Source organism: Pleuronectes platessa, chromosome 4 (genome assembly GCF_947347685.1).
Source record: "Pleuronectes platessa chromosome 4, fPlePla1.1, whole genome shotgun sequence".
In the NCBI taxonomy this organism is placed as follows: Eukaryota; Metazoa; Chordata; class Actinopteri; order Pleuronectiformes; family Pleuronectidae; genus Pleuronectes; species Pleuronectes platessa.
The window spans coordinates 8,001,790-8,018,548 of NC_070629.1; the positions used below are offsets into that span (position 1 = coordinate 8,001,790).

At 39.3% G+C, this 16,759-nt stretch overlaps 1 protein-coding gene and 1 long non-coding RNA gene across 2 annotated transcripts in view; one reads left to right on the forward strand and one right to left on the reverse strand.

The window, feature by feature from the left end:
• The window catches only part of npffr1l2 (neuropeptide FF receptor 1 like 2), a 39,111-nt gene that overhangs the window by 9,184 nt on the left and 13,168 nt on the right, over window positions 1-16,759 (reverse strand). Inside the window, exon 2 of the mRNA XM_053420551.1 lies at window positions 11,789-12,140. Coding sequence (XP_053276526.1) covers window positions 11,789-12,140 — 352 coding nt within the window. The remainder of the gene's footprint in view (window positions 1-11,788; window positions 12,141-16,759) is intronic.
• Window positions 5,666-9,406, forward strand: LOC128438138 (uncharacterized). The gene is made up of 3 exons (XR_008338297.1): window positions 5,666-5,725; window positions 7,946-8,250; window positions 8,811-9,406. It is a non-coding gene; the product is annotated as an uncharacterized LOC128438138 (long non-coding RNA).

Here is a 16,759-nt window from a genome sequence, read left to right on the forward strand (position 1 = left end):
CTTTTGAGGGTTGTCTTGTCAATATTTCTATCCCTTCTAGCTTTTCTTAAGGACTTCTTTCCTTGCATGACCTCAGCGGCTGCACTCTCCATCTCTGCGAGGGGTGTTTGGCCCCAGGTTTTCTTCCTGGTGTAGTTTCTTGGCATGATGGCTTTTCTACAATGTTTATGACATTAAACATAAAACATATGTAATGTAATATTACACTAAAATATGTTTAAGACTAAACTTAACTTGTGCTTCATGTCTCACTTTACCCCACAGCCACCGTTTTAGAAAAAACATCTCTTAGCAATTCAGGCTAATCTTCAGCAAGCATCAATCACATGGTTTTACATGTTGGAAGTTCATCAACATGTATGATATAAGTTTTTCTACCTGAATCAATTTGTTTTGACACAACAGTTGATTAAGTTCAAAGCAAAAAAAAATACTTTTACATGCAAAAAACTAATTTTTCTGAAAAAACATACTTTCAACAGCACCAGCACAAACTTCGCCTTCATGGCAAGGGGGGAATGGGAGGGGCTTGAAAACATAATGGTCACATGACCACAAATGTGTACCGTTGCCTAGATACAGGGGGTGTCTCACATTTCCCGATGTCTCACATTACCCCGCTCTCCCCTATACTAGTTTAATTAGATTCTGATTTTTTTATATTCCTTTTATATTCCTGTGATGTTAATGTGAGGGTAGTATGGATTTCTCGTACAGTAGGGATGCACCGATATGGAGATCCTGACCGATACCGATGTTTAAAACAACAATCTAGCCGATAGCCGATACCAATATTTGTTTATTTTGTTTTTGTTGTTATTCATTCACCCTTTTGTGCCAGGAAAATAATTAAATAATTATTTAAAAGCACTATTTTAAATTATTTCAGCCTTTATCACTCTTATCTTTTAATGAGCACAAATTCAATCAGATTTATGAAACAACTTTAGTTTAACTAAACTTTATTTAAAGGAGACATATTATGCCCATTTTACCACAATACCACAAGGATCATTTAAAACAGCACCCTTTTTACCCTGTCTAAAACAGCCCTCCTCAGATTGACCTGTTTCGAGGACTGGGTTTATGCTGATGTTTTGTTATGACTTTTGTTCAGTTAAGACACCGTGTTAAAGGAGTTTTGAGATGTCCTGAGGGTCAGTGAACAGGTCGGGGTGGGGCATGTGACAGTTCTAGACCAATGGGGTGGGGTTGTGTGGGATGACAGGTTCTCATTGGCTGGTTTGTTGAGGGTCAGGGGTGAATGAGGAAGAAAGTATCAAAGACGGTTGTTGATGTGAGGAGTGTCGGAGAAGGAACAAGGAGTGTGACATGTTCGTGTTGACTTTAATAAAGTGACAAATAAGAGAAGAAGTTCCGTGTCGTCTGTGGCATGGACGTTACAATACCAATTAACATCGGCCAGTGCCATAAGTGAAAGTCAAGTTTATTACCGATGCGCCGATGGCAGTAAACTAGGCGAATATCGGCCGCTACCGATGTACGGCCGATACATCGGTGCACCACTTCTCAATAGTTATGTTAAATCAGTTCTAATATTATAGCAATAATAGCAGTTGCCAGTCAGATTAGCCTCAGTGTACCTTCAGGTTTGGCTTTGTTAAGTTATTGTGATTAAAAGGCTGAAAGACCTGATTAGGCCAGTATATAAGTACAATTGAAGATTATTATTATTATTTTCATTATAACAACCAGTCTGACATGTGAATTTCTCAACAAAAATCACATTGGTACAACACAACTCTAAAAATTGTGCAAAGGGACTGTGGTATTCCCCTTTTCCCAAAAGGTAGAAATACTCAAACACACTAGAGCTATTTAGAAGCTATTTTGTGTTGTAAGGGGTTTGTGGGTTTTAGCAGTCAGCTGTTGTCCCCTATATCTTCTAGTACTGTGTGTTGGAACTAAAGCATTTAATGGTATGGAGTAGTGGACGGTACCATCTTACTTTTATACTATACTGTAACACAGAGGTTCTTTTAACACCAGAATTTTGTCATCCTTGATGTCTTTTACCCGTGACCAATCAACCCGTTAAAGTGTATGAATGTATATATATATATACAAGCATATAACTGGATGATGATTTACTTTGTTGATGGCAGCACTATATTCCACAGACTCCAAACATACACATCAATAATCTAATTCTCTGATTTTAATCTCAGTCTATTTCTGAGCTGTTGATTCACCATTTTAGTAATATCCTCTCTCCAATTAATTATTCTATCAATTTTATCCTACATTTTCTTTTTCTTTTTTGACTGAATGTGTCTAATGATAATATAATATACGACACAACGATAATAGAACAGACACCAAAAAAATAACAGGGACGACAGTTTAAAAAAAATACATTAATAAATAAGTGTTGTCTTTTTAGACAACATTGTTGTTTTCTTGATTGTATGTTGTGTATTCCATTATAACAACCATCATTATATGGTAATGGGGTGCCATATTTTTGAGTGTTTGTGTCATCTCTAACCTTATGTTTCTCACAACGACGGAGGGAACTAAATCAATGGAGAGAAACTGAAAGGCTTCATTCAATCCCATCCACTTATCCCTCTGTAAACACTGTCCTTGTGAAAGATCCTGTTGTCTTGTAGAAATGATATTATCTTATGGGGTAGCTCCTTTTCAAGCTTGGTTCTGCTCTTTTTTGTCTTGAAGTTATGTGTTTTATAAAACTTGGATTTTTTTCAGTGACCATGCCATTGACACCATTAGTGGTTAGAATCTCCTCCAGCTAAAGAAATTATTAGAAAACAATTCAACTTCCTGTAGCATTCATGTCCTTTATCTTTGGCCTTTCGGCGATCAATTTTTATTTCATTTTTAATTGAGTTCATATCACTGAAAGTGAGACGCAGGAGCTTGCTAACAGGCAGCGTCCTCAGGCTCTCGTTTGGTCCTTTCTATAAGGAGGTAATTGAAATGGACGATAACCTCCACCTCTGATAATACTGTGAAATTATTAGTGTTCTTCCATAATAGATTAAGTGTTGAGGCCTGAATTGTTTGTGTTGTTAGTGGGAACAAAGACAAAAACATGATCTGTAGAACCCACATGTAAATCATTTATTTAGAGTAGTGAGGCTAAAACTGCAAGATTCGTTGATGAATGGACAGAAAACTTCTGGATTTACAGAAGAGGAAAGGTGATAATTTGGCTGATGATGGAAGATGATATTCTAAACTGTGGTAACGTTAATGACATACTTTCAACAGCACCAGCACAAACTTCGCCTTCATGGCAAGGGGGGAATGGGAGGGGCTTGAAAACATAATGGTCACATGACCACAAATGTGTACCGTTGCCTAGATACAGGGGGTGTCTCACATTTCCCGATGTCTCACATTACCCCGCTCTCCCCTACACTAGTTTAATTAGATTCTGATTTTTTTATATTCCTTTTATATTCCTGTGATGTTAATGTGAGGGTAGTATGGATTTCTCGTACAGTAGGGATGCACCGATATGGAGATCCTGACCGATACCGATGTTTAAAACAACAATCTAGCCGATAGCCGATACCAATATTTGTTTATTTTGTTTTTGTTGTTATTCATTCACCCTTTTGTGCCAGGAAAATAATTAAATAATTATTTAAAAGCACTATTTTAAATTATTTCAGCCTTTATCACTCTTATCTTTTAATGAGCACAAATTCAATCAGATTTATGAAACAACTTTAGTTTAACTAAACTTTATTTAAAGGAGACATATTATGCCCATTTTACCACAATACCACAATGATCATTTAAAACAGCACCCTTTTTACCCTGTCTAAAACAGCCCTCCTCAGATTGACCTGTTTCGAGGACTGGGTTTATCCTCATGTTTTGTTATGACTTTTGTTCAGTTAAGACACCGTGTTAAAGGAGTTTTGAGATGTCCTGAGGGTCAGTGAACAGGTCGGGGTGGGGCATGTGACAGTTCTAGACCAATGGGGTGGGGTTGTGTGGGATGACAGGTTCTCATTGGCTGGTTTGTTGAGGGTCAGGGGTGAATGAGGAAGAAAGTATCAAAGACGGTTGTTGATGTGAGGAGTGTCGGAGAAGGAACAAGGAGTGTGACATGTTCGTGTTGACTTTAATAAAGTGACAAATAAGAGAAGAAGTTCCGTGTCGTCTGTGGCATGGACGTTACAATACCAATTAACATCGGCCAGTGCCATAAGTTAAAGTCAAGTTTATTACCGATGCGCCGATGGCAGTAAACTAGGCGAATATCGGCCGCTACCGATGTACGGCCGATACATCGGTGCACCACTTCTCAATAGTTATGTTAAATCAGTTCTAATATTATAGCAATAATAGCAGTTGCCAGTCAGATTAGCCTCAGTGTACCTTCAGGTTTGGCTTTGTTAAGTTATTGTGATTAAAAGGCTGAAAGACCTGAGTAGGCCAGTATATAAGTACAATTGAAGATTATTATTATTATTTTCATTATAACAACCAGTCTGACATGTGAATTTCTCAACAAAAATCACATTGGTACAACACAACTCTAAAAATTGTGCAAAGGGACTGTGGTATTCCCCTTTTCCCAAAAGGTAGAAATACTCAAACACACTAGAGCTATTTAGAAGCTATTTTGTGTTGTAAGGGGTTTGTGGGTTTTAGCAGTCAGCTGTTGTCCCCTATATCTTCTAGTACTGTGTGTTGGAACTAAAGCATTCAATGGTATGGAGTAGTGGACGGTACCATCTTACTTTTATACTATACTGTAACACAGAGGTTCTTTTAACACCAGAATTTTGTCATCCTTGATGTTTTTTACCCGTGACCAATCAACCCGTTAAAGTGTATGAATGTATATATATATATACAAGCATATCACTGGATGATGATTTACTTTGTTGATGGCAGCACTATATTCCACAGACTCCAAACATACACATCAATAATCTAATTCTCTGATTTTAATCTCAGTCTATTTCTGAGCTGTTGATTCACCATTTTAGTAATATCCTCTCTCCAATTAATTATTCTATCAATTTTATCCTACATTTTCTTTTTCTTTTTTGACTGAATGTGTCTAATGATAATATAATATACGACACAACGATAATAGAACAGACACCAAAAAAATAACAGGGACGACAGTTTAAAAAAAATACATTAATAAATAAGTGTTGTCTTTTTAGACAACATTGTTGTTTTCTTGATTGTATGTTGTGTATTCCATTATAACAACCATCATTATATGGTAATGGGGTGCCATATTTTTGAGTGTTTGTGTCATCTCTAACCTTATGTTTCTCACAACGACGGAGGGAACTAAATCAATGGAGAGAAACTGAAAGGCTTCATTCAATCCCATCCACTTATCCCTCTGTAAACACTGTCCTTGTGAAAGATCCTGTTGTCTTGTAGAAATGATATTATCTTATGGGGTAGCTCCTTTTCAAGCTTGGTTCTGCTCTTTTTTGTCTTGAAGTTATGTGTTTTATAAAACTTGGATTTTTTTCAGTGACCATGCCATTGACACCATTAGTGGTTAGAATCTCCTCCAGCTAAAGAAATTATTAGAAAACAATTCAACTTCCTGTAGCATTCATGTCCTTTATCTTTGGCCTTTCGGCGATCAATTTTTATTTCATTTTTAATTGAGTTCATATCACTGAAAGTGAGACGCAGGAGCTTGCTAACAGGCAGCGTCCTCAGGCTCTCGTTTGGTCCTTTCTATAAGGAGGTAATTGAAATGGACGATAACCTCCACCTCTGATAATACTGTGAAATTATTAGTGTTCTTCCATAATAGATTAAGTGTTGAGGCCTGAATTGTTTGTGTTGTTAGTGGGAACAAAGACAAAAACATGATCTGTAGAACCCACATGTAAATCATTTATTTAGAGTAGTGAGGCTAAGACTGCAAGATTCGTTGATGAATGGACAGAAAACTTCTGGATTTACAGAAGAGGAAAGGTGATAATTTGGCTGATGATGGAAGATGATATGTTAAACTGTGGTAACATTAATGAAAACAAATCTATAAGTGAGTGAATCAATCTATTGAGGTAAATTGAGAGATTGTAGTTTTGTGGCTGGTAACCTCACGTCGGGCACAGATGGATTCTCTTCGAGACGACATCAGTTCAGTCAAGACCACTTTCAAAGAAATCTTAATTTTTATCTGCATAAGTTCATTTGTCGGTATGGCTCTGTCTTAGCTTTTCCACGTGCATACGTGGAAAGGCTAAGACAGAGAGAACACACCTCGTTATCCTTCCATGTGCCTACATGGAAAGCTTAAGACAGGCAGAGCAGCAGCAAGACCCCCGAAACTCACATACCAGGCAAACCTCCCTGGCACATGGAAGAGCCAGTAGGAGGAGCTGCTTGGCTCAACAAGGAAGTCAGTTAGTGAGCCAACTTAATTTACACAGTCGCAATAGCTAGAGAGTTGGTAAGAAAGGTGAAGCAATACATTTTTTCCATTAAAGCTGCCAGCAGAGATGGTCGAACTCCCCACGGTTGTGCTCTGCGGCTGCAATGAAATTGCTGGAGGTTGGTTGACATGGCTTGGTATGAGTCATGCATTTGCACAGTGCATGAAGGAGTTATACGTTTCATCCTGTTGAGGCGGGCATCTTGTTGCTAGGAGATGGTGCTATGATTATGTGTATTTGTTATGTAATTGGTTAATGTCAGGTCATCAAACATGATAAGTTTGGCAGATAGAAATTGTAATCTAATTGGTTGAGAAAATGCACTATATTAACTAGGTGTGAGAGATGGATAAGGAGTAGAAGTCCAAAAAAAGGAAAATAAGCATAAGTCAAAAGCAGTTAAGTATGAAAGTGAGGTGAGACTTTGTGTGACCACTGTTTTTTTGAGTTCTTCTCTTCTGGAGGAGAAGTAATGATTTTGAAATGTCTAATTGTGTATCCTAACATCTAAAGAGCGCGAATGCATATTCAAATCAGTTGTTTATGTGAATTTAATTGGGATTTGCTGAAAGTCAGAAAATGTTTCAGCATCAACAGACTTATCCTTAAACTGAGTTTATAGTTAATGGGATTCTAGTATAGGCACATAGACTGCCCACTGAACCACTACAGCGATATAAGATGTTCACTGCCTAGAATATATGTATACAGCAGTTCCACACTGAGAAAACCAAACTGTAATTTGTCAGCTTTGGCTGTATTGTCATCTACATGTGTCAAATTCTAGGAAAATGTTATTCGAGAGAGCGGCTGAATCCTTTGACCGTTTGGCTTTAGGCATTTTGTTGTTGTGTCGACTATGAGGTAGCTGACATTAGATGCTGCTATAGCCATGTAAAGAATGCGTTGCCATCAGAGTTGAGTGTAGTGTTAACTTGACACACTCTGTGATATTTATGATGATCTGCTTTGTGATTTAGTCCAGCTAATACACAGCCAGTACTGTGTAATAGCCAATGCTATGTAAAAACGTTGATTGAAAACAGTAAAGATCACTTCTTTAGAATTGTATTGTAAGAAATATCACATTTTTGTATTTTTAGTTATTCAATACAGTTTTGATGTCTTAAAATAACGGCAGGTAATCCTAATAAAAGCAAAACACCATTTTCTACACACATACTGTACAAACACAGAAGCAGTGAAGCAAGTCAGGTATGTAACTAGACTTCAGCATAGTATTGGTGTCAAACAGGTCAACACAATTATTGTAGGCATCAGATAACTACTCAACAATAAACTGCTATCACTGGATGAGAGGAGGAGAGGAGAATTGAAGAGGAGCACATCTTCCATCAGAAACACTAATGTTGTGTTGCTTCAACAAAAGGGGAGAGAAACACAATTTATACCTCCTAACACGTGTTCTCCAGTAAATCATTTACAAAGGTGTTGCTGTGGTGCAGATGCCTGATGCTGTGTGTGTGTTGTGACACAGGCGTCAGGAACCTCTCTGTTTGCAGGTGAATGCAGTGGGCCAAGGGCAGTGTGACCAGACGTCCCCGATTTCCGGGGACAGTCCCCGTTTTCGGTGATCTGTCCCCGGTCAAAGCTGTCCCCGGAAATGTCCCCGATTTTGACACTGAATGGGGGAAAAATCCGCGCAGACTCAAACACCAGTTATTACTGTAGTCATTTAACGCATCACCAGAGAAGACGTCGTATGACGTACAGATGTTATCAAGACGCACGACCAGACGCAGCAGCGTCAACAACAACAATCTAGAGGCGGCAAAAAGGAAAAAGAGAAGATCAGCGGTCATAAATGGTATGTTGTGTATGAACTTATTTATTTTGTGTGAATTGGCAGTAGACTTGGCTGTGTGTGTGTGTGTGTGTGTGTGTGTGTGTGTGTGTGTGTGTGTGTGTGTGTGTGTGTGAGAGAAGTGATGTAACGTTAAAATAAGTATGATTGTTTATCTGAACTGAAGACCTAACGTAACGTTATAAAAGTCAGTGAACGTTAACATTATGACAATGTTTTCATATCTGTCATAAGTGAAGCTGTAATGGTAACGTTAGCATGAGATTACCAGGTGATGACATTGTATGTGGCTCTGTTTTGGAAGAGGGGGAGGTGGAACTGCTTTGTTAGCATATAATTTTCCTGTAGGCATAGTGACCTGAGACTGTTAAAATAATAATAATGATGATATTATTAATTAATAATTAATTAATTAATAATAAGTCAATGGTTGATAGTTGTGTGTGTTAGGCTGCTGTTTTGTTTCGCGCTGTGTGGGTAATCAATGACTGTAGTAGTTATAAATGCAGACCATTTGATTAGCTGATGCCCTGAGTCACTGTTTTATATGTCACTGTTTTTAGTAAAGGTGAAATAAAGAAGTAAACAACAGAGTGAAGGAGAGAAGAGGAAAAGAGCAGGAGAATAGTGTGGAAAGGCAGAAATAAAGAAGTAAACAACAGAGGGAAGCTAAGGAGAGAAGAAAGAAGGGTGAAGAAAAGAAAAGCATTGAAGGAGAAGAGAACAGACGAGAGGCAAAAAGAGTAGAGGAGAAGATGGCTCTTTCAAAGAAGCGCAAATGCCATTTTACAGAACAAATCCAGAAAGAATTTCCATTTATACGCCCCTGTCGCCCAGGCCAAGACGACACAGTGGTCCACTGCACCCTTTGCCAGTCTTCTTTTTCAATTGCCAGTGGGGGGAGATATTCTGTGGTGGAGCATCAGCAGACAAAAAAACATAAAAAAGGTCTGACTGCCAATGCTCTTACGCCCACTATCACCACATTCTATAAGAAGACAGAGCCTTCCCAAAAGGAGTTCGAGTTAGCTGTGCAGGAGGGCATCTTGGCGTACCACACTATGAAACACAATCATAGTTACCGATCTATGGACTGCACAGCACAACTGACAAAGAAGCTTTATGAGCCAAAGTTTTCCTGTGGCCGGACCAAAGGTGAAGCCATAGTGAATAACGTCTTCGTACCATGGGCAACCAATATGGTAAGACAGGACCTAGAGCAGGTTGAATTTGTTTCCCTGTCCATTGATTCATCCAATCATGGACATTTGAAGCTGCTGCCATTAATCGTCAGGTATTGCAAAGCAAATGATGGCAGCATGTCCATAGAAACAAAATTGCTTGATTTTGTTGAACTTAAAGGAGAAAAGGCAGAGGAACTTGCAGCTGAGATCATGGTGGTGATTGAAAAATTCTCCCTGGAAAATAAAGTAGTGGCATTCTCTGCCGACAATACAAACACCAACTTTGGCGGGCTGAATAGGGTGGGGAGAATCAACGTCCACACCAAAGTGAAAAATGCACTGCAGCGGGAGGTGATTGGCCTGGGTTGTCCTGCCCACATCATCCATAATGCAACCAGAACAGCTATGGATACCCTTCCCATCGATGTAGAGTACCTGCTCACAAAGATATTCGGGTATTTTCATATTTACACTGTTAGAGTGGAAAGATTGAAGAGCTTTTGTGAATTTGTTGGCCAAGAGTATCAAAAAATCTTAGGACACAGCAACGTTCGCTGGCTGTCCATGCTCCCTGCTCTAGAAAGAGTGCTTAAAATTTATGCACCACTTAAAGCCTTTTTTCTTTCTGAAGAGAAATGCCCTGTTGTCTTGCGAAGAATGTTTGAAGATCCACTGACTGAACTGTGGCTTGCCTTTGCCCATGGAAACCTGGCCATATTTAGTGAAACAATCAAGAAGCTTGAAGGCCAGGACCGCTGTGCTGTGGAGTCAGCTGCAATCCTGAGAGAGGTGGAGATAAAATTGACAGCAAGACGTGACGACAGCTTCATTCCAGTACTGGCCAGAGGACTACTGGGAGAGCTCGTGGAAAATGCAGCAATTACTAGAGAAAACTTTCTCAATACAACTCAGTCTTTCTTCACAACGGCTGTGAACTACTTGCAAGCTTGGGGAAAGCATACAGAGAATTTAAATGACTTGCACTGTCTCCTTTTAAAAAAGAAACCTCTGCGCGAAGAGATCCAGAAGGCAACAGCCACACTGCAGGAAAAGTGCCCCAATGTGAAAATCAAAGAAGATGATTTGTTTGATGAGGTTTCTGCCCTGCAAGAGTTCCTAAAGGGGGAATCACTCTTGAAATGGAGAGAGATTGAGACACCACTCAGTCAGAGATGGAGCACAGTATTTACTCATTTCAAAGAAAATGACATCCCGCACACTAACCTGGCAAGATTAGTGTCTGTTGTCATGTGCTTACCCGGCAGTAATGCACCAGTACCTATTGGTACTGGTGAACCTATTTCTGCTGGACAGACAGCAGAAATAGGTTCACTGTTCCTTCCATCAAGGCCATACTTATTGTAAAGACAAACATCAACCTCCCTTGTGATAAGTTTATGGAGATGCTGGCCAAAGACAGAGCCATCCAGAAGAAAATACATTCTTCTGAGAAATATGCAAATCAGGTAAGGAGAGGGAGGGAGAGAAAGTGGGAATGAGGGAGAGTGAGAGACAGAGAGACAAAGTGAGAGAGGAGAGGAGATAGGTGGAGAAACAGATAATATATGAGCCCAATTTCTATACTGGAACTGTCCCCCGATGAGTGACTTTTGTGGGTGCACTTTATAAATGTAGGTTTTGATTTTAATACAGTAGCCTATTACTATTGGCTCTGTTCTTGCAGTTTTTCTCATGTTCTCTGCTCTTATTCTACCCAGGCTCCTGAGGCGGAGGTGGATGAATGAGGGACCCACCATCACACACAGGCAACGCCAACCATGTGCAGTTTCTGTAACCACACCTCTACCTGTGAAGGCTTCAATTATCTTATAGTCCAACTAACTTTACAATATCTACTGACACTGAGCTGTGATAATATAACACTGTGAAGACATACAGGAAACATTCTGCATACTGATAAAGTGTTTGTTTAATTATAAATTTGATTTTCTATTAAAATCCATTAATGATGTTTTTTTATTAACATAACTAATGTTCTAATATTTTTTCAGGGCCCCTGTCAGTCACGGCCACGGGCCCTCAGAATTTTCCTAACTTTTTGCCCCCTAATGGCACCTCTGACCTTTTGTGTAATAAAAGCTGGTTAAAATACATGAAAAAGTACTTGTCCCCATTTATTATTTCATAATGATAATATGTAATGATTTTTCACCGCCGCATTGAAAATGTCCCCGATTTTCATTTCAGAAATCTGGTCACCTTAGCCAAGGGGCTGCATTTACTGTCACAACTCACTACCTTCTCCATTCTGTAACCAGGCTGACTGCACAGCCATAACCTCCTATTCATTAGTGTGGTGCTATGGAAGAGATAATGACCTACGGCAGGGTATTCACCTGTGAGGAGATTGTCGACCAGTGTTGAAGGAATGCAGAAGATGCCCACCAGCAGGTCACTGATAGCCAGGTTGAGGATGAAGAGGTTCGTAACCGTACGCATACGACGGTTTTCCAGTACAATCAGACACACCAGGATGTTCCCAACCATGCAGACCAGGAAGATGAAGAAGTACGCCAAAATGTAGCTGGCAGCCACATAGAGAGAGTGCTGATAATAGGGGGAAAATGTAATGTTTGTGACATTGGTGAAAGCATCTATGCTTGTGTTTGTTAGGGCTTCTGCGGTGGCTGTTTCCTCCAACTCCATTCCGTCCTCGCCCAGTATCTCCATCGTTTGAGTGACACAACACTGTGAAACAGAAAGAGAAGAGATAATGTCAGCGTAGTGGTTAGAACTGTCCCCTCAAAACAAGATGATTCTTCAAAGATCACACGTAGTCAGCGCTTAGTTCAGGTCTGAACGAACACAAATACATCCTGAGATCTGATCACTTAGACCACATTCAGAGGAGGTCTGCGACACATGTGGCCACATTCTTAAAATTATTTGAAAGTGAATGCATGCGTCCTAGGCGACAAATGAAGGACCGCTCAGATGACCTCCTCTGACATTCTACAATTTCCCTTCAAACTGTCCAATTGTGCTCGGAGCTCTCAAGAGAGATGTAGATACCAGGTCTGAACAGGGCCAAAGATACACTCCTGATCAAAATCTTAAGACCAGTTAAAAAATTGCATGAATTTGCATTTTGCACTGTTGGATCTTAGGAAGGTTCTAAGTAGAGCTTCAAAATGCAAAAAGAAGAAATGGGAACAAGAGACCAAAAGTTGTGAGCAGGCAATTTATTGAAAACAACAATTTAACTCAAATAGGCTGTTCATCAGCTGATCAAAAGTTTAAAAGTTGTTAAAAACATTATTATAAACTTTGTGATCAAATTTTCGGTGAAAACAGACAACGCTACATTTAAACACAACACTGACGATTATTTTTAATGTTACAGGTGTATTTAAATCAAAATATTTCAAAAACCAGTTCAACAGCCTGCTTTGCGTTTATTAATATGCAAACTGTGTACATATTCGACAGCACCTTAAAGGGATAGTTCAACAAAAAATTTAAATTCTAGATTTATTACTCACCACTATGACGACGGTGGGGTTAGGGAGTGCAAAAAACAACAACAACAAAATAACTAAAGCCAAACGGTCGAAGGATTCAGCAACTTAGTCGAGCAGCAAATGTTTAAAAACAATTCATTATAAAGTGATGACGAGTTGGGAGCTGGAGTATTTTTGCTGAATTTCCAGACTGTAGAGTGGATCTGCACTTATTCATATTTGTATATGTAAGTTAAGTATACTTTAAACTGTTAACAGTTTAAAATTTCAACCTCATATTGGCTTTAGTAATACAAAAAAACTGTTCTTATTGTTGGCTGTCGTGGCTAACCCTAACCCCCCCCCCGTATTAGATCTGATCAGTCCTTAATATCTGCTGCTAGCTAGAGGATTTTCAAATCATAACTGATTGTGAAAATGTGAGAGACCTTTGTTCTAACAAACTTCACTGACTTCTTCTGGCCATGATCTTCTAAGCCATATTTAGCCTTCTCAGTACATAGTGATAAGAGAAAATACGTCTCTGTGCTGCTGAATTTTAATTTGCAATTGGGTCGCTATGCTCGTCATCCCTGGCTCCTTACTGACGCTGACAGGGTTTCTGAAAAATGAAAGCTATGTTCTAGTCTTTAAAAGATTAAATGATTCCTGGCTAATGAGTCAGTAAGGACCTGTGTGTCTATACAAACTGTCTAAGCTTTGCTTTTTAGCTTTTTAATGTGACGATGTAATAAGTCATAATGCTGGTGAGCTGAGAGAGGGACGTCGTTCAACTGCAGCAGTGTACTTTCTATGGTCACGGACGCAGACAATATTAGCCTGGTTGCTGCCCTAAAGGGATAGTTCACCGAAAAATTTAAATTCACTCATTATCTACTCAGCACTATGCAAATGGAGGGTTGGGTGAAGTGTTTGCTTTCACAAAACACTTGTGGAGTCTCAGGGGTAAAGAGCATTGCAGCCAAATTCAATACATTTGAAGTCAATTGCGACCTCTTCCTCAGACGTATAAAACTGAAAAAACTGAAAATGCTTCCATACTGCTGGTGTGGTGCAATCTCTGATAGCGTCCTCATCGTGCATTTACGTCCCCTCGGGCACGTCATCATTTGGCTACGTCCGCTAGTATTGCCACCTCCAGCAGTGGACATTAAGTCTTAAATAATAGTGTAAATGACATTGTTACGACTTGAATATGCAATTTCAATTCAGCCGCACAGAAACGTATTTTCTCTTATCACTATGTACTAAGAAGACTAAATATGGCTGAGAAGATCATGGGCAGAAGAAGTTAGTGAACAAACTACACTCTCCTCTGACGGTTGAGATGTAAAGACAGTATTAATGATGCACCCGATGATGGATGTAATCAGTTTATCAGAACTCTGAATAATAAGAAAGTTTAGAAAATCCTCTAGCTAGCAGCAGGCCTAAAGGACTGATCAGATCTAATACAAAGATTAAAAAAACAGCCGTATAGCTAAGGTTGAGTATCATTATGGCACAAAACAGCCAACAATGAGAATCATTTTTTTGTATTACTAAAGCCAATATGGGGTTGAAATTGAACATATTAACTGTGAACAGTTTAAAGTATACTTAACTTACATATACAAATAAAAAATAAGTGCAGAGCCACTGCAAATTCAGCTAAATACTCCAGCTCCCAACTCGTCATCACCTTGTTGTGTTCATCACTTTATACTGAATTGTTTTCAAACATTTGCTGCTCGACTAAGTGGCTGAATCCTTTGACCGTTTGGCTTTAGGTATTTTGTTGTTGTGTCGACTATGAGGTAGCTGACATTAGATGCTGCTATAGCCATGTAAAGAATGCGTTGCCATCAGAGTTGAATGTAATGTTAACTTGACACACTCTGTGATATTTATGATGACCTGCTTTGTGATTTAGTCCAGCTAATACACAGCCAGTACTGTGTAATAGCCAAGGCTATGTAAAACGTGGATTAAAAACAGCAAAGATCACTTCTTTAGAATTGTATTGTAAGCAAAGTATTTTCATCACATTTTGTATTTTTCAGTTATTCAATACAGTTTTAATGTCTTAAAATAACGGCAGGTAATCCCAATTAAAGCAATACACGTGTTTATTTTCTACACACACACTGTACAAACACAGAAGCAGTGAAGCCATTCAGTTGAGTAACTAGACTTCAGCATAGTATTGGTGTCAAACAGGTCAACACAATTATTGGAGGCAGCAGAAAACTACTCAACAACAAACTGCTATCACTGGATGAGAGGAGGAGAGGAGAAGTGAAGAGGAGCACATCTTCCATCAGAAACACTAATGCTGTGTTGCTTCAACAAAAGGGGAGAGAAACACAATTTATACCTCCTAACGCGTGTTCTCAATTAAATCATTACAAAAGGTGTCGCTGTGGTGCAGTTGCCTGATGCTGTGTTGTGACACAGGCGTCAGGAACATCTATATTTCCAGGTGAATGCAGTGAGCCAAGGGGCCGCATTTATCTGGTGCATTGTTTGATCTGGGATAACAGGGACGCAGCATCTAGGGGGTCTGCGAGACATTTGACAACCCTGATGGGTATGCGAGGGAATTATCAAGAAATGTCAGCCCATGTGGGGAGCAAATGCTTCCGGCATCATTCACATTCATCATCTCTTCCTCCAACTGCCCCCCCCCCTAATCATCTCTCTTCTTTTTCTTCTGTGCCGTGCACGAGCATGAACGCTCCAGTGTTGTGGGGCCTGATCTGCGCCACCTTTTCAGGGCCAGAGATAGGAAAGAAGACAAGAAGTAATCACTGAGTCTGACAAAAGGTGTTTTGGTTTGGAATTTTCCTTTAAGTGCATGAAACACAGTAAACACATCAGTGAAGCCATGCAGACTTATGTCCTTCCCCTATACATTCCCAAGATTCAAACACCACTCTTTCACCACCTCTTAAGAGAAACGATAATATCTCTGTCAGTGACGGTCAAAGAACTGCATTATCACATGTCCATGCAGTGTCTCCTTTAACTACACAGGAAGACAATACATCGGTAGAACAACACACACATATGGTCACATTAAAACACACCTGTCATTCACTGCTGTCCCAGCATGAAGACACATTTTTAACAGCAGGAGAGGATAGGAAAACTGTGGCTGGGGACTACATGTCTGCTTTAAATTTCTCTCAAATACCAACCATGAAATAATCGTTTTTATCATTCATTAAAATCTTTATTGAAGTTACCCCTTTAGCAGAGATCTAAAAGAAAACAACTTCTCAGACAGGCTCACTTCCTTAGGCAATTCATTCCAGATACTTGGGGCCCTGATGGCAAACGCTCTGTCCCCCCTATAGTTTTCAGCCTATATTCAGGAAGTGACAGAAGACCCTTATCCAAAGATCGCAAGCTGCACTGAGGTAAATAGGGAATGATAGGATCATGGAGCCTGGCCATGAAGAGCTTAATAATGAATTATTAAATTGTTTGAATTAATCCCAATCAATGTGGGAGGCGATGTGAGAATAATAAAAAAGGTGTGATGTGATCATATGCATGTATCTGTCTAGAAACATCTCTTACAAAAGAAAGAACTTGAATTGTCTATCTGCATGAAATCAACATTAAACCAATGACAAAATCAGTGAACTATTGAAGAGGAAAAAACAATGAGTCACCACAAGAAAAATTTCTCTCAAAGTTTTATTTTTCCTAGTAAGCGTTTAATGAGAGGAAATATTTTCTCTCAAATTCATTTCATTGGAGTCATTCCAGGATACTGTGCCTGGGTGGCAAATTTGAATGTCATTCTGGAGGCGCTCACCTTCTCCTGAGTGATCTCTCGTCTCAGAACAGAAATAAACT